The sequence below is a fragment of the Pholcus phalangioides genome, unplaced genomic scaffold, assembly GCF_987345545.1.
Source record: "Pholcus phalangioides strain wild (caught in Gottingen) unplaced genomic scaffold, Ppha-v1.0 ptg000042l_1, whole genome shotgun sequence".
NCBI lineage: Eukaryota > Metazoa > Arthropoda > Arachnida > Araneae > Pholcidae > Pholcus > Pholcus phalangioides.
In genome coordinates this window covers 35,294,220-35,316,997 of record NW_028301628.1, presented here as the reverse complement: position 1 = coordinate 35,316,997, position 22,778 = coordinate 35,294,220, and the positions used below count along the sequence as shown (strand labels likewise).

Here is a 22,778-nt window from a genome sequence, read left to right as displayed (position 1 = left end):
GAAAAAATTGTTTCATGAGAGATAGTAAAATTAAAAAAAAAAGAGAAAAATGAGTATTGCAAAATAGAATAGCTTTTGTAAAATATACTATGGTCGATCCCGCTTATAACATTTTCCCGCTTAGTGCAACTTATTTTCGGGGTCTCTACTTTAAGTAATTCTCATAAAGATTTTCTGTTTAAAGCATTTTCCCACTTACAACGTTTCTTCATGGTGGTTTTTTGAAAAACGTTATAAGTGGGATCCACAGTATATAGTGTAAATAAAGATTTTCCATGAAGAAAATCAGTTTTCTGGAAATAAGTTACAAAAAAATAACATGAATTACACATACACTGGAAATGTTGAATTAATCGTGTATTTCAAAATTTCATCACATATTTACAATTTTAAAAAAATCACATTCACGAAGTTTTCTCGCAGCTTTCGAAGAACAATTTTACTATAAAAAAATTTAGAACCTAAACTTCTTCTTCAGATGCTTGTCTTGGTTGACTAAAGTTTCTAGACCTTGAACCACTATTGCCACCTTCATCATGTAGTCTTTCGATACGATTGCCTAAAAAGCAAATATCAAATATCTTTGAATATATATATTTCAAATATATTTTGAAAACTAACTAAAATAGCAAAACGTCATTGTTGCTGAATTCTTGAAAATCAAATAGTAGAAATTTGACATTGCGCAGATTATCAAAAGGATTAGATGAATCATCAGAAAGAAGGTTAGAATGTCTGATTGGATTCGACTAATCTTCTCTAAGTTGATAAGTATTCTAGCGATGGAAAAATAAAAATGCACAAAAAGTATCAAAGAACTCTGACATTTGACTTGAAGTGTCTTTCTCAGGAATAACATTCTTCTTTATAAAACAGGTTTGTATCAAAAACATAGCTTATATATTAGTTAACTCTCTACCTAAAATGTTACAATAAGGTGCTAAGCCACCCCTTCAAATATTCATTTTCATTCAAAGCTAATCCTCCAAAAAATCTTGAGAGGAAAAGTAGAGTATTAAGGCCTCAAAAGCCTTTATATATCTGCCAAGGGTAAAGGGCACAATCTCCACTTTCAGCAATATTGGGCTAATAACGCTGTTAATTTCCGGCTCTTTTGTTACAATACACTGAGGTACAAGACATTTTTCCAGCATGGTCCAGGCCTTCGACTCTATCTGCTTATATCTCTGCCTTGAGACATAGTGGCAGGCATTGTTCTAGTTAGGAAGAGGAGGTATAGAGGGCACTGTGTTTCTCAAGTCCTATTTTAACACAAACATATAGTCACTTTGTAAAGCAAACAAGCTCGAGAGAAAATCTTTAAACACATCTCCAGTAAAATTTCCCTTTTGTGACATAGTGCCCTTACCTCCGACATCAGATATACAGCATACATAGCTAACAGCATGCACCACAAATTACTGACAAACTTTGATTCTAGAGTCATACCTCAACCTATAAAAAATATCCAAATAGCGTGTAGACCTCAGATACATCATTCAAATTGCAAGGGGTTGTATATTTATAAAAATGCAAAAACTAACTTTACACAAACACAGTGTACTTAAAAACCCAATTAGAAAGTTGTTGCCAAGTCACTGCCGAGGTAAAAAAAAAAAGATTCAATGTTTCCAAGTGCAATATTTGCCTTCAAAAAACAGAAAGAAACAGGATAAATCTAATTGAATTTAAGTAATAAACTAACCAATTACGATTTTCTGTTAGGAACAAATACTTATAAGTGCATATTTTCTGGTGCTACTAAATAACACCTATCTAGAATAGATGTTGATAACTGCATCAATTTGATAATTCTAGTTGATATTACTGCCTCTCGATACAATGGCAATCTCTTTGAAACAATTGTTTTCATAATTCACACACAGTACCATTATATCAATATTCACTGCAGTTATAACTCCTTTTTAATGATAACATTTGGGAGAAAAACTATCCTACTCCCACACAGCTCTATTCAGATTTTCAGTTTTCCACAAATACTCGGCAGATACGGCCAAATTATATTCAGATAGTTTTCAGTTACAAGCCCATTACAGAAAAGGATATCTGCATATATTTAGGGAGTCAGTCTTTTATCCAATAACAGCCTTTGTGGTTACCTACTCAGTGAAAGGTCATCAATACTGATAAGAAGGGAAAATGTTCAGGCCATAATACATTGAAATTCAATAAGAAAAAAAATCTACTTTTTCACTTGGATGGACGTTTCAAAAACTTCTCCAATTTTATAACTGCATATTGCAGAGTTATTATAGGAAAGTATGACATTAAAAATAAATGCAAAAAACTTAGAAACAATTATTTGAAGTTTTATTTTGAATACAGTAATACCCAGACTTAGCCCTTGCACAATTTCAGTTACACAATTAAAAAAAAAAACATTTCTGAAATTGGAGCATGATCATGGGATTATTGCTGAAATAGCAGAGATCATTAAGTAAATTGTTGAGTTAATCAGAACAGCATATGAAATGACACAAGTAATTTTTAGGAGGCCACGGTGTATAAAGATGGAAAATTCAATGATTTAGAAATTGAATCTCAAGGCTTGTATGGTATCTGCTATTATTGTAGAGGAAGTCACAATTTTGTACTCAAAGCCCAACATTATTGCCAGAAATTAAGAAAAAAAAGATTTGTGCAGCAGTCATTGATGACTACTCATCTGGTCTGAAACTCTCTATTAATTGCAACCTATGTGTGAAAGTTGTTTCTTTGCCATCGTGCACAAGCAAACTTATTTCTTTCAATCTAATCAAGGTATTATAAAAACAAATTAAAAGCATTCAACATGACTTTTATTTGCACAGATTTCATTGGACAAATGCCTTTTTAAGGACCAGGTTTCTGTCACAAGGCCTCAATTTATATTTTATGAAGTCATAAGAAAGTACCATAGTGGTACTGTACACTCATAGTAAAAAGAAAAATGATCTGTTTTTCATAAACTTTGATCCCAATCGGCTCTAATATTCATATGTATTTGCATGCAAAATCATACCTATGACTTGTAGAAATTCAACTACAGCCGAATACGATCAGTCCCTATCATTTAATTTTGGGGGTATTGCTGCATTCATTTAAAAGTTTCTTTGGACCCATAATTTTAATCCCATTACCCATTACCCAATTACCCATTTTAATCCCATAATTTCCTGAATAGCATTAATGAAGAAAGGACATAAATCAATCATTTTACATTTTAATGAAGAAATATTTTGAAAAATACTTTTAAGAAACAGAATCAAGAATGACTAGCAATTTTCTTACAAGAAAAAGCATAATTTTTGCTATGAACATTTTTATACAAGTTTTAAAAAAATAAAAGAAAGGTGGTACCAATATTTTCATTATGCACTTTTAATACCAAGACAACTCACCATCTCTAAAAGGTGATGCACCAGGGTTAAAATCTCTTCTGTGCATGAGATGTGGAGGTGGTGGTCCACCAACAAATCGCATATGTGGGGGCGGAGGAGGCATATCAGGTCTCCCCATGCGTGGTGGAGTATTATGAAAGTCTGGTAAAGGTACAGAGGGTGAGGAGCTTCTCGAACGAGAATTGAACTCAGTTGGGGATACAGATCTCCTGGAACTCTCATTATGGGGAGGAGTCTGGTTCCTTCTAGAAGATGAAGAATCAAAGTCGGAAGACATTTTCCTTCTTTCTAGTTCAAAACGTTTCTCTGACATTGTACTCCAGGGTACAGGTCTGTGTGGATGCATACCGGATAGCACAGGATCAAAAGGGGGACGTGGAATAAAAGGTGGCATCATAGGGGGTGGAAGAGGGCGTGGAGAATGTGAAGGTGGTGGAAGGATTGGTCTTCCGGCTAAAGGCATAGGCAAATGAGTTGGAGGAGGGAAAGGCGGAATCATATCATCTGGATGTCTTGCTGGTGGAGGAATGTGCCTTGGAAGAAATTCCACGGGGATAGTACCATCATTGGAGCTCAAAACATCATGTCCTTGTTCTGATACGCCTAAAAATTGAAAAAAGAAAAATAAACATGCATTAAAAAGCTGGTGGTTCCTCTAATAATGGAAAAATTATTGAGTTGCTATTGAAAGAAATTTATACACAGCAGCAACAAAATAAAGAAAGTATGAAAATAATTCTCATTTGTACTTACGCTGAGGAACTGGGCGAACTACATCTCCTTGTGAAGAAGTAGACCATTTTTCTTGCTCCCTTTCCAGTAGAGTTAGCCTGAAAATTCAGGTTTGCGTATCAATCAGACTTATGCAAACAAAAAATATACACCAGAATTTTTAGCAATTATAAATTCCGGTAAAATTTGACAGGTGTCAAAGGGGGAGGGGATTTCTTTCACGCACACAGAAAAGTATGTGTGTAACCATTTGCACAATTAAAGGGTCAATGTACATAAAGGAAACCTTACTTTAAAACTCAGTTTTTTTTTTATAAATTTACATTTTTAAATATTTACAAAGATATTTCAACAAAATTGAAATTATATTATTAGCCAACTTAATAATATCACTTAATTCATCTGTGCGATTGAATCATTCATGATTATGAAAACAAAGGGAGGAAGTTATCAGACCCAAGAAAAATATTTATACAACTTCCGCAAAAAAAATAAAAACTATACCTTTGACGAAGCTGAGAATTTTCTTGCTTCATCTCTTCCATTTTTCTTTCTGCATTGCGAGCTGCCAACTGGGATATTAAATGAAAAAGTCTATTAACATGTGAATGAAGATGCCTAAATGCACACAGTACTTGTTATAAACCTCGCGCTCGAAAGAGTGAAGCACAATCACTAGAAAAAAAGAGCTATATCTTGACAGAACCATGGACTTCCCTGAGCTATGTGATGTTCCGAGGCCTCTACCTAGATGAAAAATTTTGCCAACCAATTCACATTTTTAATCTTGAAAATCATAGTAACAAATCTAATTATCACAAGATCCCTACACACTCTTTGAGAGGCCCTGCACTCATGGTAAATTATTGGAGGCTTTCACCAATTCTTAAATTATTTCTTGAATTAAGTCTGAATTTCACTGGTGATGAAATTAGTTCTTTTCAATTATTTTTAATTATATATATATGACATGATATCGCTCTCCACTTGTTAATGCAAGATATACAGAAAATTGGATGTTGAGAAGATATTTATTATTTGAGATGTTGATTTTTTTAAGGAAGGAAAAAACATCTCCCAGTAGAAGCAGAGATGAGTTTTTCCTTCTTTAAACACAATCAACATCTCAAATAATAAATATCTTCACAACATCCAGTTTTCTGTATATCTTGTATTTTTAATTAATCAGTTGAAAAATTTTCATTAATTAGTTTTCAGGATTTTTTTCGTTAGTCAAAAATTACCTTCAGTGGTGAATTTTCATCAATACTTGTGTTAATTTGCATTCAATTGTGGGCTCAAAATGTTTTCTACGCATATTTCTCAGCATTCCAGTATATTCTAAGATGATAGTTACTGATTATCCCCTTCTCCCCCCCCCCCCCCACCTCAAATATAAAATTGGACAAAGAAGGTCCTAAACATTTTGTGCTTCGAAATTGGGATGCACCTGAGCCTACTATTGTTTTCACACCGAGCCCCCCCCCCCCATCTGGTAGGGGCAGCCGTGGTTTTAGTAATAAAAGCCCATATGATTTTAGAAAGTTTTACAAATGGATGAGGCACTCATGAGTTTCATGAATTGAAATCTCAGACAAGGTATAGTCCTCAGATCACGAGAAGAGTTACAGGAACCCCCCTCTCTGGAGAGGGTCCATTTCGGAGTGGGGAAAGGATAAAAATTATCCTGGGTTGCCAGTAAAGGCCGCAAATTGGTTCTTTCTGTTATGAGGGTATTTTTCACGCTTCAGTGAACTCTGTCACGCTTGAGTGAGCTGCGATTTTTGTGTTGACGTTTGTTAAAAGATGTACTCGAAAATTATTGTTATAAATTTTGGAAGTAAATTAAATTTTTTAATTTAAAAAATTTGAATTTTTATTAAATTTAATATTTTGAACTAAAATATTTGATAAAGAAAAAAATTCGAAGGGAGTAGTGTTATCATTAAAGTAATTTTACTCCCTTTATTACTAAAATTAATAATTAAATTCCTAAAATAATGAAACAAATTAATTGTTAAATTACTTTAAATTAATAATTTAATACAAAAGGAGTATTATTAATATAATTTATTACTACTGTAAATTATATGGCATTTTCTTCGGTTTAATTTCTATACCGCAGCAAAAGAGAATGCCACCTGCTAGCAATTAGCCATTCTTCTTCTGTTTACCTTCTCTTATAGCCATATCGTTTTTTTTCCTTTTTTACTTCCTCGACAGAAGCGACTCATATGGGCCTTTTAAATAGGTGACAAATAAAAAGATTGAGCATGCCCGCTTGTCAAGTTTGCAGTTACGTCTGTAGCCACCTTAAGGGCATGTCCCCCCAAGGGCAGGGCTGACAGGGATCCAGCCCTGAGGCCTTGGATGATTCTAATCATTTTTTACAGCTATAAATTCATTTTAGAGTGACCCGTTGAAGATTCCAATCTGAGAGCCCGGCTGCAAGATGTGGGGGCCATGCTTAAGGGCATCGGAAGCATGGTCCTCTCATGCTGCAGCAGGGATCTCTCACCGGCCGTCAATTCTGAATTTACAGTGTGGGAAAAAAAGAACAAAATTATAAGAATTCTCCTATAGGCTGGATTTTGTCAGCCCATCCTTCGTCTACAGCTCTGCCACTACGAAGGTTACCATCAAGGTCCATGGGTTCGAATCCGGGCATAGAACATTCGAAGCAAGTTCTTTACCTACCGAGCCTAGGGTGACCACCGATGGATGGAGCCTACATTTCCCACCTAACTCCATTGGCTGGAAATTGCCGTATGACAATATATGACCGGAGTTGGTGTGCGGTGTAGTAGCCCATCCTTCTAGGGGCCATGGTCGAAAATGTTTTATACGAGCAGTGTTCGGCTTCAGCTTGATGCATGGAACTGATTATTAAAAAAAGGCTGGAGTTTTCGATCCCTTCTGCGGAATAAAAAATATATTTTTTTGTATCAAAATAATGTGCTGTAAGTGCTCGAGCAGCCGGGCCGTCTTAAGAGCATCACAGGCTTCCCCGGGCCAAGTTATTTTTCTGAGGCCCTACCACGTAAATTCTGGAAAATTTCGACCAGATCTTATTTTTGTGAATCAAATGCGACAATGCCTTAAGATGACACTGTCAAACAGACGGTGTTTACGCAACAAAAACACTGCGATGACGACGTTATCAAGAGCACTGCCGTGGCGCTTTTAGTGAAATTTCTAGGAGGCCAAAATAGCGCTAAAGACGCCAAACGGGAAAGCGCTGTTGCTAATGCTCTATTCTCGATGGGCAGTTGCTTTACCTAAAAGTAAATAATAGAATCGTCCTACATGACGTAGCCAGTGTTCTTCTCGTGATCGGTGGACTATACAAATAACAATAAAAAACCACACTCACCCAATTCTCATGAGCTTTCTTTTCTTGAGTAGCAATCTAAAAAAAGAAAAAAATATTGGGAAGATTAAGTTTTTGAGCTAAAAGATTACATATATTTAAGTAAAGTATAAATTCAGTGTTACAGTGGAAAGATTTCTGATTTCAGGCTATTTGGATAACATTAATGAGTACATAAGCTCAGTTTATGCTGCAAGAGTAATGGTTGGCTTCAGAAGTTATAATCACAAAACTTGTGAGCACAAAATATAAAGTTTATATGCTCATTCATAATGGCTAGTACAGGAATAATCAGGAATCTTTCCATCATAATACAATAAAACCAGTCACCTCTCAGATATAACCCCTCTTTTACAGTTAAATAATAATTTCCCATGTATAATAAAAGTATGCATTTCAAATCCCCTGATTAACTGTCCCCCCTCTTTTATGGATGATTTTTTTTCTCTTGCGATTGTCTACAAAAGAGAGGGTTTTACTGTATTAAAAATTGTCTGAGAAGCTTAATTCATGAAAAATGTATGGATCTAGTAGTTAATTTGTAGCTACTTCACTGCGCTTTTATCTTCTGCAATTAATTTTTATTGTATTGCCATACAGTTCTGTAGCAAAACCAATATTATTTCAGTCATTTGAATATCATATTCTAGATCAGTTTCACAACCCATGGTCCACAGGTCGATTTTAAAATTTAATTAAATAGATATTATTATACTTCATGCCACAGAAGATATTAATAATCAATAAGATTCAAATAAAAAGTTAAACTCACATAAAGTACTACTACTGAATAATACATGAATCTGCAGAACTTCTAATAAACTGATTTGTGTACTGTTTGCGGGCCCCAAACGTTTTTATGATGTCTCAATTAAGTGTGTTTCATGCCCCCAAAGTGCTGACAGCCGTCTTTCATATTAAAAGTTGAGGTTGCATGTGTCAAAATTTTTGCGTTTATACAAGTATTGCATCGAAGATCAGCCAGTGCCACTTTTTCAAGGCCTACATACTGGACATTAGAAGTCTGCTGAATCATTTCAGACATTTCAATGATCCTTGGATTTTACACAGCATAATTTCATGTGCACAGAAATATTTTTCACGTATGTTCCCAATGCTGACACACGCAACATGACAAAAACATTTTCAAAATAGTACATATCTATATACTGGTTAAGAATTTCCATTCAGATAGGAATTCAGATTATACAAAGAAAGAAATACCTGGTTTTTCAAATTTCTTTCTGTTTCTTCTATTTCCTGCTTGAGAGTTGCCACTTGAAACCTGAAATTAATGTAAGATTGTTATTAATCATATTACTCGCTGTACGTAATTTTATAAAACAGTCATAACAAAGGGGGGGGGGGGGAATAAGCTCTGAGCTCACATAATAATGCTTTTATTTTTCAATAAAAATAGAAATTTGACAATGAAAGTGCACACTTGACACATACTTGTATGATGAATTTTCTTCTTCAATTAGATGTATACGCCTTTCAGCTTGAGTAGCATCCTCTTCTTTTCGTTGTCGAAAGGCTTCTTGAACACCAAGTTCCCTGAATAAATAGTCAATGAAGTAAAATAATAAAACATCAGTACTAATACAGATTGTTCATTAAAGAGCATAAATAACCAAAAATCAGAGAGATATAAATTTGCTCAACCTTTTTGATAAAAATTCAGGGTTTTAAATTATTTTCTATTTAATTTTCATGACCATAAAACAAAAGACTAAAAAATGTATATATTATTGTACTGATAAAAGACACTACTTCTTGGAACTAAATTTGATAGCAGAATAATGTATGGCAATCAAAATGTAGTTATCTTACGTTATTGCAAAAAATAATTTTGTCATCTGTTAAAAGCAAGTTTTTTTTTTTTTAATTAATGTGACACCTACAAAATGTGTACCATTTAATTTCCAGAAAATAGCACATTACCCATACAGTTTTAAAGGTAAATTTTGGCTCTTGCAGCTGATATTGACATAGCATGAATCTGGTCAATGTTTTTTCTCAAACCCTCCTCTCAATAGTGTGAATAGAACATATGTAATTTTTTTTTTCTCTTCACTTTTCAAATATTGATCCAGTTAATGGCATTTAGACAAAATAATGGTCATGGTAAACAAACAAAAAAATCATGTGTGGTTATAGACTGTGACAAGGCACAGATTTGGTACTTCTTTTACTTAGCTTATTCATTCTAGGATTGAAGTTTATATTTAATATATGTAATTAAAATTTGACATGGTTCTACTTTCCTGTGATTGAATTTATGATGAACATAAGGGAGTTGGACTTGTGGGTGGAACTGACTTCGTGGATCCTAGCACTGCAACCAGAGGTCTATTTTACTATCATCCAAAAAGATAAAAGTCTTCAGTAGAGACCTGTAGTTGAAGCAAAGTTCAGCGAAGATCTAATAGAAATGTCTTGAAGCTCCCAGGGTTCAATCAAATGCTAGCCCAAGTGCTCAAACTTATGTGCTGAGTACAATTACCATTCACAAAGAGAGTGAGTAGCTGTTTCTTCCTTATACCAACACCCTCCACAGGTTGAGTCACTACTTACTCCTATGACATTAAGACGTGTTTCAATAGTACAATAACCAGTAAGTAGACCAACAGCTTTACAAATGTCTTTTTTTCTGCTGAACTTCATCAGCTCCTTCTGCTTAAAACTAGGGTAGTCACAATTTATCGCTTTTGCCTGTTGCTGACTATCAATGTTCAGCCAGTACTAGTACTGCTTTTTTTTGAATGAGTTGAAAACAGAATTTCTAATCGGTTTCTGAGAAATGTCAAAAGCTGGCTCAGAACCAATGAACAGAGTCCTAGAACCTCTTCTATTCAGCTTGTCAGCCAATTCATTACCTGAGATACCTGAATGACCAGGTACCCAGCCAGAAGCATGAATGTGCAAATTTTTGGGGGGAATACAGAATGTGGGAAATAATGTTTGAATGTTTATTTTTCCTGCATTACTTTATGAAAGTTATTTTCTTAACATGTTTTTTCACATGTTTTTCAATACGAATACACATTCACATTTCTGGGAAAACTTAAACAGCTGTATAAGGGATCCAACCAGGTGATTAAAAAAAAATTCTGCATTCGTGGTTTCTGGTTGGGGGGAGATAAGCAAAAGAAACCCAGATAAAAAGCTTATTGACGCACACACACTGAACATACTCTTTCTTCAAATAAATTACATAAAGAGCATTAGGTATAGCATCATTTGTCCTTGGTTAAAAATTGGACTACAAAAAATGCAGAACATTCCAGCAGGTACTTCTCCCCCCCCACTATTAACTGGCATTTTTCTAAGTTTGGCGGATGTTCTATTCTAGAAGTTACAATACACATAAAATTAAATAAATAAAATGCTAAAAAAAAGTAAAGCTAACTTCTGCAATTGCAATTCTTTATCCTTAAAGTATTTTGTCAGTACATCAAGTTTGGTTTGTGCCTCTGCTTTGTCTTGCAGTGCTTGATTATAATGAACTTTCAGTTTATCCACCTCAGATTTGGATTCCAGTAACTCAACTGTAAAACAGAATACACATTTTTATTGCATTTTTTATTTAGCATAACTTTAAAGATACATTAATAAATCTCAAAAATCATTATCTATAGATGTGACGAATTGTCTAGGGATCTCTCCGTTTAGGAAATATATTTACTAGACATACAATACTGATGCTCTTTTTTGGCTTAAATTGAGCTAACATTCTAATTTAATGAATGAAAATAATTAATAATTTTGGACAAGATTATTATGAATGTAGCAATCTCAATTATTGTGTAAAATTGAGTTTTTATGGTATAGCATTCCAGGACACTGGATTACAATTGCCACCAATGTAAAATAAAAAAAATCAAAACTACACTATATTGCATATTATTACACGATACTTAAAAACCCAAAATAGGAAACTGTTTATTGTCAAACTGAATTTTCCTGCTTACTTGAAAACACAGTACATTTTGGATTAGTTATAATATATCATGCTATGTGTTAGATAAACTATGATAAAAAAACTAGTGACAATTTCTATACTATCTGTACATTAGAAACCCTCTATTTTTTGGGACCCAATTTTTGGTAAAAAGGGGTTCCTCATGCATGTTAAAATATGGTACTTCTAAAGAGAACTAAGAATTGTCTTCAAAATTCATAAATTCAAATATGTGAATTTGCACTGATTCATTGGCAATTAATAAGATTCTCATGATGCAAATAAATATAAGAAGTTAATTAATAGTTTTGTTGATCAGCAGAACCATTCCTCTGAAACTGGGGTGTGGAACAAAATACTAACTTGCAAAATTTACCTTCCATCTCTAAAACTTTATTACGTTCTTGTTTCAACTTTTCAGACAAGGATTCACTCAGCTCTTCACTTTTCTTCAATTGAATTTGTATCTGAAAATAAGCAAGTAAGATGCAACAGAACAAATCTTTCAAACATGAAAGAAACAAGCTCAGGTACATAGAAAAAAAATAAATAATGATAAATAAATACACAAGATAAAAAGTTCATTTTTTTTTAAATCCACTATAATCAAACAGAACTACAAAAGAATCCAGTCGTACTTTTCCAGCATCCATTAGTAATTGCATGCTTTCCTCCAGAGCTAAAGGAAAGAGAAACAAGCAAACATGAATAAGGATATCAACATTTATTAAAAATTCCTTTCTATATATCCATTGATTTATTATTATTTACAATAAGTTACAGAACTTACACTTTTTGTCCCCATCTTCAGATTCTTTGGTACTTGTTAAAGCTTCCATGCTTGAAATAACTGTCTTCAGAGTCTACAATCGAAATGAATATTCATTTATTGCTGGATAGCAATTATTAAGAGATAGGTGCTAATTACAGACACAACATGTGAAAAGAAAAATCAGAAATCAGTTTGCTAAAAGCACATGGTGAAGTTACCATGCAAACAACTTAAAACAATAGTTTTAGAAGAAAAACACAAGACTTATGGCTTAATAAGTTAAAAAATCACTCATAAAAATTTCTGAGCTGCTCTGTAAATATTACCATCCCATAATATCTGCGGGCTATTCTTTGGGTGTTTCACCATTTCTTGGTGTCATTCTGAATAATTTTAAAATGTTTTAAAACTTTGTAACTGATATTTTTGTCATATCTGACTTTTTCATTGGGTCTGATTTAATAATTTCTTCATTTCCAACTAAAGCTGCAGCAATAATTCTCACTACAGATATGAAAATCCCAATCTTTATAGCGGGGAATCAGCAGGAAAAAAAGTTGATGCAGACTTTATTTTATACTGTTATACTTCTAAACATACCTCAATTTCACTATCTTTCGACTGGATTAAGTTTTCAGCTTCTTTCTTTGCTGCTGCTTCACTGTACACTTGCTCAGTAAGTTCACTGACTCTGTAAATAAAAAATATGATTAAGTTAGGTGGTATAGTATACTTCTTATGCATAGGTCTACTTTTATGTGAAAGGTGAGTATTTTGATCCAATTTCCTTCCAGATGTACCAGTAAGACATAGCTTCCATGCTTCTTCTCTAAGAATCAAAATGTAAGAAATGCAGTGACGTTTGATTTTATGAATCTCCGGTTTTTAAACTGCACATTTTTAGAACTAATCTTCTAGTCTCAAACAATATACTTCCCTTTAAATATCTTTCCAATTTACAAACTAGTTTTTCACATCCATTCAGGTTCACAAAAATTAGTGCGGCTATATATTGGTCAGAGAGAGTGACTCCTGGATTTCCATTTAATTAACAACCCTATTAGGGTAAAACTCCTGCGACACCACAACCTGTAATTATCCCAAACTAATTTTTTTTCAAACCGAGCACAACTCCGGTCTGTTGCAATGGGCAATTTACTACTTAGATGAGTTGTGCTGGAAGTGTAAGTGTGTGTGTGTACCTAACAGTCTGAGTGCATATCTAGTGTTGAGTCTGGTTTTTAGTGCTGCCATCTATATGCCAGAAGTGAAGTGTAAAGACCAAATATTTGTACAGTTTGTAGGCCATTGCACTCTCTCATGAGACGTTTTAACAGTGGGGTTGTTAACAGTTGAGGTCAGCTTGCATTTGAACCTCAAATTTGGGAAAAACAGAAAACCACCTTCAGTCAACCACCACTGTGGCAATGGTGGGGCTCGAACCCAGGTCTCTATGATGCAAGTCTATCACTATGACCACTCGACTACCACAGGGCTACTAAATGATGCTAGTCATGGGTGGACATGTGGGGGGAAATTGCCCCCCCCCCCCAGTGTCAAAGGTAGAGTAGACTGATCGAATGTATATATGTATATTACGAGTTGACATCACCACCACCGTGGCCCCCCCCCCCCAGCAATAATGACCATGCCCCCAGACTACCAAGTCTATCTCCGCCTATGATGCTAGTGTTTTTTTGTCGAAGCAGTTGATTGACAGTGTAATAATAACACATCGATCTTATCCATCCTGTGATCATATATATCCCCCAGCACACGCGTTCCTCCAATGTAAACATAACTTATTTAAGAAATCAAATTTTTCTTCATAGCTCAAAGAAACAAACTCTCTCTCTCAGTGGTCCATATTTATCTGAAACTCAAAACCAAACATAAAACATTTCTTTGCAAATATTTATTCATTATATTGCGTAAATGAATAAGATATAAGTTCAGCTATCAAGCACTAGATGTGTTGAAAAGGTTTACATGAATTTAAGCTAGTACCGGGTGAACAAAAAGTCATGAGACCCATTATAAAAAAATTAATTTCTCAAATTTCTACTGATTGTAAATGTAAAGTTTTTCATAGACAGCAGCACTATACTGTTCAAGATAGAAAGTTGTTTTTTCTTTTTAATTTTCCATGTGCACTGATACTCTCAGTCACTCTTTATTTGTAGCATAATCAAGATGGTTTTTTTGCCAGAAGCAAAGAATTTTTATGATTGAATAATAATTTTGAACTCATTCATAAGTGCCCTCAGAAGAATGACCAGAATCCTGGCAAAAAGAGCGCAAAAGGCTCACAATTTGAATACACGTAAAATTTTGAAACACTTTATTTTTGTATCCACAAATGTTGCCTTATTCGAACTACATAGTTCTTTTTAATTTATTTCTTGATAGAATTTTAGAAATAAAATATATTAGAACAAGTTGCATGGCTTTTGGATCACCCTGTATAATGTAGTTTTTGACTTAGCCCCCAATAACAAACTGATCAAACATCAAGCACACCCTCCCCCCCCCCTCCCCCACGTTACATGCACTTATTGTTGCTCTGAAATTATCATTTATTTTTCATTTCGAAAGCATCCCATGGTTTCCATATTCATCATTTCTTTAATATACTGGGTTGAGATAAAAAGTTGTTTGTCTCTCTCTACCGCCTCACCTAGGGACCATTTGCTTGAATTAGTAGAATCTACTAATGCCTATGCTTCAGCCCAAAGAGCTGGAAATAAGGAAGGCAGGGTCTGTGTCTCCAGTGGTGTAGATCAGGTCCGTTATTTTAGGTGGTGGAAAGGCTTTTAAAAATACAATAGAAATGAACAAGCAAGGTGAAATACATAAATATACACACATATATACTGAGTATATATCTTATATGTATATTCTTTGCCCCCCCCCCCACAGAAAAAAATGACTGGCCTGGTACACATGGTAGCATGCTTGCCCGGTTAGCAAGAGGGCCTGCGTTTGAGTCCCAGTAGAGACCAGGTGACTTTACTTTCCGAGTTCACCTCGGCATAATATCCAGAAAATATCTTTTCCTTAATACTTGGTTTTTCCTTCATTGACGGCTTGGGCTGAGAATAAAGCCGCCTCTCTTTATGGTATAATGTTTCTATTGTGTTTTTTTACCTCCCCCCCCCCTTTTTGATATGAAGGGACAAAATGAAAGATAATAAAAGGCTATAAGCTTTTGCCACCAGAGACAGTTATTTGGAATAAAAAGTCATTAACAACAATATTCAAAAACGAGTTTAAATTTTCTCATGAAAAGTACCTTGCATTCCAAATCTCAGCTTCCTGCAATAGCTGTTTGCAGCTTTGTTCCAAACTGGAAATTTTTTCCTTGTACAGTTCTTCTGATGCAAGGAGCTGCTGCTTCTCAGTAGACAGTTGATCGAGTTCATCTTGCATCTTTACCATGACAAGAAAAATAAAGAAAAATTCATATTACCATAAATATAACTGATGAAGTAAGTATAACTGAAGACATGTAAGGGGGAAAAGTGTTGTGTCATTGTGTATATCAGGGACTGATCACTGTTGAAAAAAATACTTGAAAAAATGAAATTAAGAAATAATTCTTTAGTAGGGGTGGATGACAGTTTCCTCAACCAATGATACATCAAAACAAAAGACTTTCTGGATGTTATACCGAAATGAACTTGGGAAAAAAAAGTTGGCTGTTTCACTTCGAAAACAAACCCAGGACCTCTTGTGAATCCAACAACATTATACATCGGAGGCAAATTATTGAAGTTAGAAGAGGTTGCAATGTCTTTACTCAGGAAGTTACGCTATTGTGTATGTTTTAAGATAAAGAAAGATCATGTCTCTGTGGTATAATGGTCTGTGCCCAATTTACAAGAGGTGCAGGGGTTGTTTCCTGGTAGGAAAAAACTAACTTTTCTTTCCCAAGTTCATTTTGGCATAACATCCAACAAGTCTTTCAATTTAAAGAATTTGCTAGTTTTAACATCTGGATGTTCAATTATATATCTAGGGTAGTTGAGAAATGTTTGAAATAAGTGAATCGTGGAGTTGAAGAAAGTAAAATACTGGTTTTGTTGATATATATTAGCAAATTTATGGAGTAATAATGAATAAGAATTTGCAGTAATGACCACATTCTTTTTTCTTTCAAAACATCTTTGAATTCTATTCATCTCATCCCTAAAATAGCTAATTATATGAAGTAAACAGTAAATAATTGTTTTGAGATTATTATTCAATGTTTATTGTTTGGTTATTTCAGATCAGCTAATATCACAGAGCTTTTTACATTAATAGCTCACATGTATCTTTTTATATTCAGAAATATTTTACAAAATTAATATTAGATAATGGATCAAGTGATCTTTGCAGTGTCCACAGACACTTATTTTTACTGTGATACATCAAAGTCAAAACAGTGGAACTTGCTCGGGGGAAATTTGGATGCATATTTCCTTACAATTTCAAAGAATTTTCATGCTATGAAATTTGTCAGCACTTCTTCAGCACTTCTACAACACTTCTTCAAATGAGCTTAAAAAAATTAAAAACTTAAATTTTTTTTTACTTGGAAAGAAATTGTTGCAAAATGGGAGAGAATTTCAGAAGAATCAACTCGATGTTTGGCGATTCAGCACACATTATCTGGCGAGATTGGCGATCTGACACTCGTTATTTGGCGAGATTGACGATTTAACGCTCGTTATTCTGCAAAGTTTCTCAACTAACATTCATAATTCGGCGGACATGTGCGTATTACTCCCGGAATGAAAATTTTTTTCACGAAACATCAGGATTTAATGCAATGACGATCTAATACAGTAATTTCTGCTGCTTCCAGTGGCGACTTTTTTTTTCAAACGGAAACACACGTATTTGCACTTTGAGGTGCCGATAGTTTAAGTATAGCGGAATAAAACACGCTCTTCTCGGAAAGAATCGTTTCGTGGCTAGCAGGAACAAAAATTGTTTGGCGTCCTTTTTGAAATTCCAGGCATACTGAAGCAAAATTCGCTATTTGGCGCAGAAAAATATGAAAATACACTATTGGAGCATGATGGTGCAAGATATTAGTTTTGGCACAGTGCGGCACAATTGGCGCAGAGTTCCCACCCCTGAAATGGTTGTAGGGTGAAATGGATCCTTATATTGAGTTTCGCTGTAGTGCGGTTTCACTGCATAAAAATTTTCATGACATTCAATGCCTGATTAGAAATTTTTTTACTCACAAGCTGTTAAAATAATATTTTGGTTTTTGTATTCCAAACGGTTTGATTCCTTTTTCTTTTCTTTTTTTTAAGAATTTTAATTGAATTGAAAAATGAAATGAGAAATGAACTTGTATCACTGATTGTGAAATTTGGAGTTTATTTATTAGTGAAAGATGAAGATTACACCTGTAACAAAACTTACTTTTTCATTAGCATCTGATAAAGAACTCATATCATTTTCTTGGGTTTTCAAACATTCTGATAAATGTTCATACTGTGGGGGGAAAAAACTTAATTCAGTTATTAAAAAATTATCATAAAAAAAATCACGAGACATACAACAAATATATCAGCTATGCGTAGCATAGAACACGAGTTTAAACACATTGATAAAAACATTTTATACTACAAATGTAATTTGAAAAAAAAAATTCGAAAAAATCTTTCCTGTTTCAGTGATCATTAACATCAAATCCAATGAAAATAACATTTTAATGGAAGTCAAAAAATAACCTAAAATATTACAAGTGGGGGAAAAAAAAGCTTAAAAGATTAAGAAATAAAACAAATGTATGACTTAACTTATAAATTATTGTGATTATTACCGTTTTACATACCTTATTGCAACTGTCAACTAATTTCTTTTGTAGATCTTCATTTTCCCGTGACAAACGCAATATTTTATCTTGGTGAGACTTGATTTCTAACTCTGCTTGCTTTAGAAATAGAATGAGTGAAATATTGAAAATCAATTTTAAATTAAATTATGGCAGTGTTTACAATAAACTAATATATCTCTTGAAAACACAAGGTATGTATGATTTAATTCAACATCTCATACCTTATATTCAGACTCCAATACTTCCACAGTGCCTTTCATTTCGGAACTGATTGACCTGTCTTCAACTAAACTCTTCTCGACGCTTTCAAACTGGGGAAAAAAATGTTTTTGACAACTTCATGCATAATTAATTGTCAAAAAGCCATAATTGAACAGTGCTCTAATCATTGTATTTCACATTTTTTAGTGAGATAAATAATAATCAACAATAAACACAGGGCTCAATAAACTTGAATTATGTAAGACATGACTTTGCTTTTTGATTCAATGAATTAAATGCACAAAAGCAAATAGCAAAATTTAATAAACACTTTTCTCCAATTTCAAAAATTTAGTTATTTGAGAAAATTCACAAAAAATTATGATTAAAAAAATTCAGTTTACAACTTGGTTGATATATTTTTTTTTAATTTCCTTTAAAATTATTTATTTATTCACTCTAATCTACAGAGAAGTGAATTTATTTTCCTCCAAAATCAAACCTACTTATGTGGGTTGCTTGAAAGAATCAATAATGCATATTTTTATAAATAAAATAAATTTTAGATTCGGGTGAACTGTGTTGGATTCAAGTGCATGGAGAATCGAATATCTTCTAAAATGTGTTTATAAATGTTATATACCTTCACATAATTAAATGTTATTTTTTTAATAATGAAATGAAAATATTTCAGGTCATGTCTGCAGAACGAGACAAAAGCTTCACACAGATTTAGTGGCTGAAATCCAGGAAAAAAAGTCATTACATAAATAAATTATGAACTTTGAAAGTTAGTTGCATGTTTACACACCTGCTCTCTCAGATTGTTATTTTCCTCTAATAAAGCATTTCTTTCCGCAGATGACTGATAAAGCTTTCTTTCAGCTTCACACAGCTGTGCTAAAAAGATATGAGAACCACTTATGAGGAACACAGATATAATGAAGTTTCACATAAGTTATAATGATCAACATAATTTTTCCACGTCTTTTGAGTTTTTTATTCCGCTTCTAACAATTAACTAATTTGGGAAAGTACATGTGTAATAGAATTTTCATCTGACCTCTGATCAAACATTGTTATTTTCTCAATGAGTTCTTTCAAATGTTAGATGCATATCTTCATCTGCAAATACCTTTTGATAATGCATTTCACCATTTGATAATCCCCTCTTTTTTTCTCAGAAAATGCAGACGAAAATATTTTTCAATCCGCTTAAACTTTTCATGATTCTCTTAGGGCATTTTGTGAATTTTTGTATGATCCTCTTTCCTTATTGTTTTCTTCATACTTTTCTCTGGCTCTCAAATCGTTTTTCACTGGCAAATAACCTGTTATAGTCAGGGTTCTTCCTTAGAATTCGACCACTGAAACACTCTTATATCATTACTGCATATTTGAAATTTGTTGTATTCAGAAATATGTTGTGGTGTCATCATGTACAGGAATGTCTAAGCTCAAAACTAAATGCATTGCTTAAAAATACTGAAGACATGTAGTTAGTTAAAATATCAACATGTAAAATACAGGGGAAGTTTGATATTCTGCAAAGTTCATTAACAAAAATTTCTTCACAGAGAGCAATCAGGCCCACAATATTTAAAATCCATGCACAGAAACAAACTACTTATTTATTGCACACAACATTCTGACATGCACCAATTTGTTAGATGCTTTCAGAGGAATATTTGTGCGATGCATGTGCGGTTCAGTAGTAGTAGAGTTGAATACCAATGACTTCAAGTTGTTTTGACAAGGTTTTTGATGATTAATATAAAGGGTACAAAAAAAGTATATACAAATTACATACTTTCAGTTATGTAGGATTTTGATCAAATTCCCACTCCCTCCATTTTTAAATGTTTTATTAGTTACTTTAATTTAAATTTGTGTGAAAGTTTCTACTAAACACATCCCTCTTCAAGATGGTATGGATATAATGAAGCTTGTGTATGACAAATATTTTTACTGCTTTATTCAACTTTGTTAGAAGTAGGTCTGACTGTATAAGAATGCCAACTGCATTTTGTGAAAACAAATTTCTAAAATTATCAAAAAAAAAGTCGATTTTTTTTCGTGCTTGGAATGAATGAATAGGGTGAATGAACTGAACAAAATAAGTTAGTAATGTAGTTGTATTTTCAAGTATCTTTTTCTGAATTAACATTTGTATCTATAAAATCTCTTCATTTGTTTTGTTTTTTTTAATTTTATAGAATGCATATGCTGCAACTCTAATTTTATAATTATTATGATATATTGCTATATTAACCCTATTCTTAAAATAATAATAATAAAACCAAATTCCTTTTCCCTCAGCTTGAACAACTAATCAATACATATTGTTTGAACATAAGCAATAATGGATATATATATATATATTATGATATTTTATTCGAAAAAACTATCCAACGACATACATAAAAAATTGCAGATACGAAAGAAAATTCACACCAGCTATGTAATCTTTTGACTTCCCAAGTTAATTCAGTTTGTACACAAAAATAAATTCACACATTTGAAATTCCCGATCAAAGCTTTGAACACTCACCAGTTATGCTACTTTCTTTTGAGTTCCTCTGAAACAAATAAAAACAAAAAAAATTAATTGAGATCAAGAGGAGTTTGCATGCAAAGAATACACGGCTTCATGTCATCAAATATTGCCCACTGCAATGTGTATGATTCCACATCAAGAAATGGATTTTAATATACAGTAGTACATCACACACAGTAAGGTGCTTGTTACCAACAAAAATTCCTGTTAAATCAAATCTAACTAAATTTTACTTAATCACTGAATGACATAATCATGTCATATACCGATTCCTTTCATATTGCAGATTCAGAAACATGCTAAACTGAAGAAAATAGAACAAACAATAAATACATGGGTAATTTGGTGATAGAAAAGTAAGTTTTGAGATGAAAATTATTAAACTTACCTGAATGTAAGTTACCAAGACAAACAGAAGGAAAGTTGGAACGATACTCAGTGCAGTGAAGACAACAGCTCGAGCTGACATACCATAAAAATTCATACTTTTCAGACTTGAGTGTAAAGGTTCAGGGGACTATGGGAAGAAATAATAACAACACTAGAATTGGAAAACAGTTTAAGCTCTAGCTCATAGTCATTTGGAAAATAATAAAAGGACAGGCTAAATCATGAGATGAAATTTTTGAAACGTAAAAAAGATTTACGACACTGTTATAAAGCATAATGCATATTCTAAAATATAAAAGACGAGAATCACAGAAGCCCCTTTAGATACATTTTTTTTTTGTGCATAAAAAATTCATATTTCATTCTCTGAATTGACAAACTTATTCAATGTCTCTTGATTTCATAGGAAATTGAAAACAATTAGGTAAACAAATTATGATAATTGCAATAATAGCTGCAGTCATATAATTTACCAAAAGGAGGAAACCATGTACATTAATTATGGATAGAAATGCCAGATTGTTCTTCTGATAGAAATCCATAAATAGACAACACATAACATTTTTAAAATTTTGATAATTCATCATTTGCTTTACGTAGGCTCATACCCTTGGAGGCAGTCAATGTTGTCATTATGAATGCAGTTGAATTTTTAACTCCTTGTCATGACATATTTTCTATAATAACAGTTCTATAACTTATCATTTTTGCAAACTCAAAGTGCTAAACATTTGCAGAATCATTTTATGATATTTAAGTTTCACTGTATTCACCGGTTACAGATACATAACTCTGTTTTTGGATTGGATTTGTAAATGATTCACAATTTTTTTTTATTTTCAAAAGATGCTCTTTTTCATTCGGTGTGACGGTGATGATACATGAACTCACATTGTATGCCGTCACGGGTAATTAACTATTAGTACTTAACTGTAGATGCATCTAGTACACATTCCTATGCAGAATTTCTAACAAATCAGTACATGCTGGAATGTGGGTTCTGATTGTATGTATAGCTCTAAGGTCTTTATATTGTCAGAATTTTCAGTGATGACTCTATAAAAGATTGAACAGAAATTTTATTTGGAATTCAAAACAGCTTAAAAGCAATTATTTTGTTGGCACAGTGGGTCATAAAAAGAAAATTTCCCAAAAGCAGAATGTTTTGCATTGTTCTACAACGAGCCCTTGGCTGACTGGAAATGCTCTGCGGTAAAAGTTCCCATAATAGTGTTTTCTACATTTTTCTTAAAATTCTTCCAGATTGTTCGGCATATTCTGCTTTGGGGGATTAGTTTAGCATTTTTGTGGTTTATATTTCATGGATTCCTGACCTAAACTCCAGAAAAGAGCAACATAATTTGAAATCTTAACCTCACAAATTTTTTTTTCAAACTTTAGTTTTTCCTCTTCACAGATATATACAGTAAAACCTTGTTAAGTCATCACCCTAATAAGTTGTCACTCCGCTTAAGTCATAATTTTTCTATAGGCTCTTTCAGCTTTCACAGATAACATGTTATTAAACCCTCATTTACTTGTCGCTAATTTT

The 22,778-nt window shown here is 33.2% G+C and overlaps 1 protein-coding gene across 1 annotated transcript in view; it reads right to left on the bottom strand.

Annotated features, from left to right (window-relative positions):
* Positions 1–340: 340 nt before the first annotated feature.
* The window catches only part of Tango1 (transport and golgi organization 1), a 38,374-nt gene continuing 15,936 nt past the window's right edge, over positions 341–22,778 (bottom strand). Inside the window, exons 6-24 of the mRNA XM_089255456.1 lie at positions 21,225–21,353; positions 20,831–20,858; positions 19,091–19,179; positions 18,300–18,389; positions 18,076–18,174; positions 17,661–17,732; positions 15,532–15,668; positions 12,840–12,930; positions 12,258–12,330; positions 12,106–12,146; positions 11,844–11,934; positions 10,916–11,054; positions 8,959–9,060; positions 8,728–8,788; positions 7,507–7,542; positions 4,638–4,705; positions 4,155–4,231; positions 3,402–4,004; positions 341–559 (exon numbers count right to left, since the gene is read on the bottom strand). Coding sequence (XP_089111582.1) covers positions 462–559; positions 3,402–4,004; positions 4,155–4,231; positions 4,638–4,705; positions 7,507–7,542; positions 8,728–8,788; positions 8,959–9,060; positions 10,916–11,054; positions 11,844–11,934; positions 12,106–12,146; positions 12,258–12,330; positions 12,840–12,930; positions 15,532–15,668; positions 17,661–17,732; positions 18,076–18,174; positions 18,300–18,389; positions 19,091–19,179; positions 20,831–20,858; positions 21,225–21,353 — 2,124 coding nt within the window. The 3' untranslated portion in view covers positions 341–461. The remainder of the gene's footprint in view (positions 560–3,401; positions 4,005–4,154; positions 4,232–4,637; positions 4,706–7,506; positions 7,543–8,727; positions 8,789–8,958; positions 9,061–10,915; positions 11,055–11,843; positions 11,935–12,105; positions 12,147–12,257; positions 12,331–12,839; positions 12,931–15,531; positions 15,669–17,660; positions 17,733–18,075; positions 18,175–18,299; positions 18,390–19,090; positions 19,180–20,830; positions 20,859–21,224; positions 21,354–22,778) is intronic.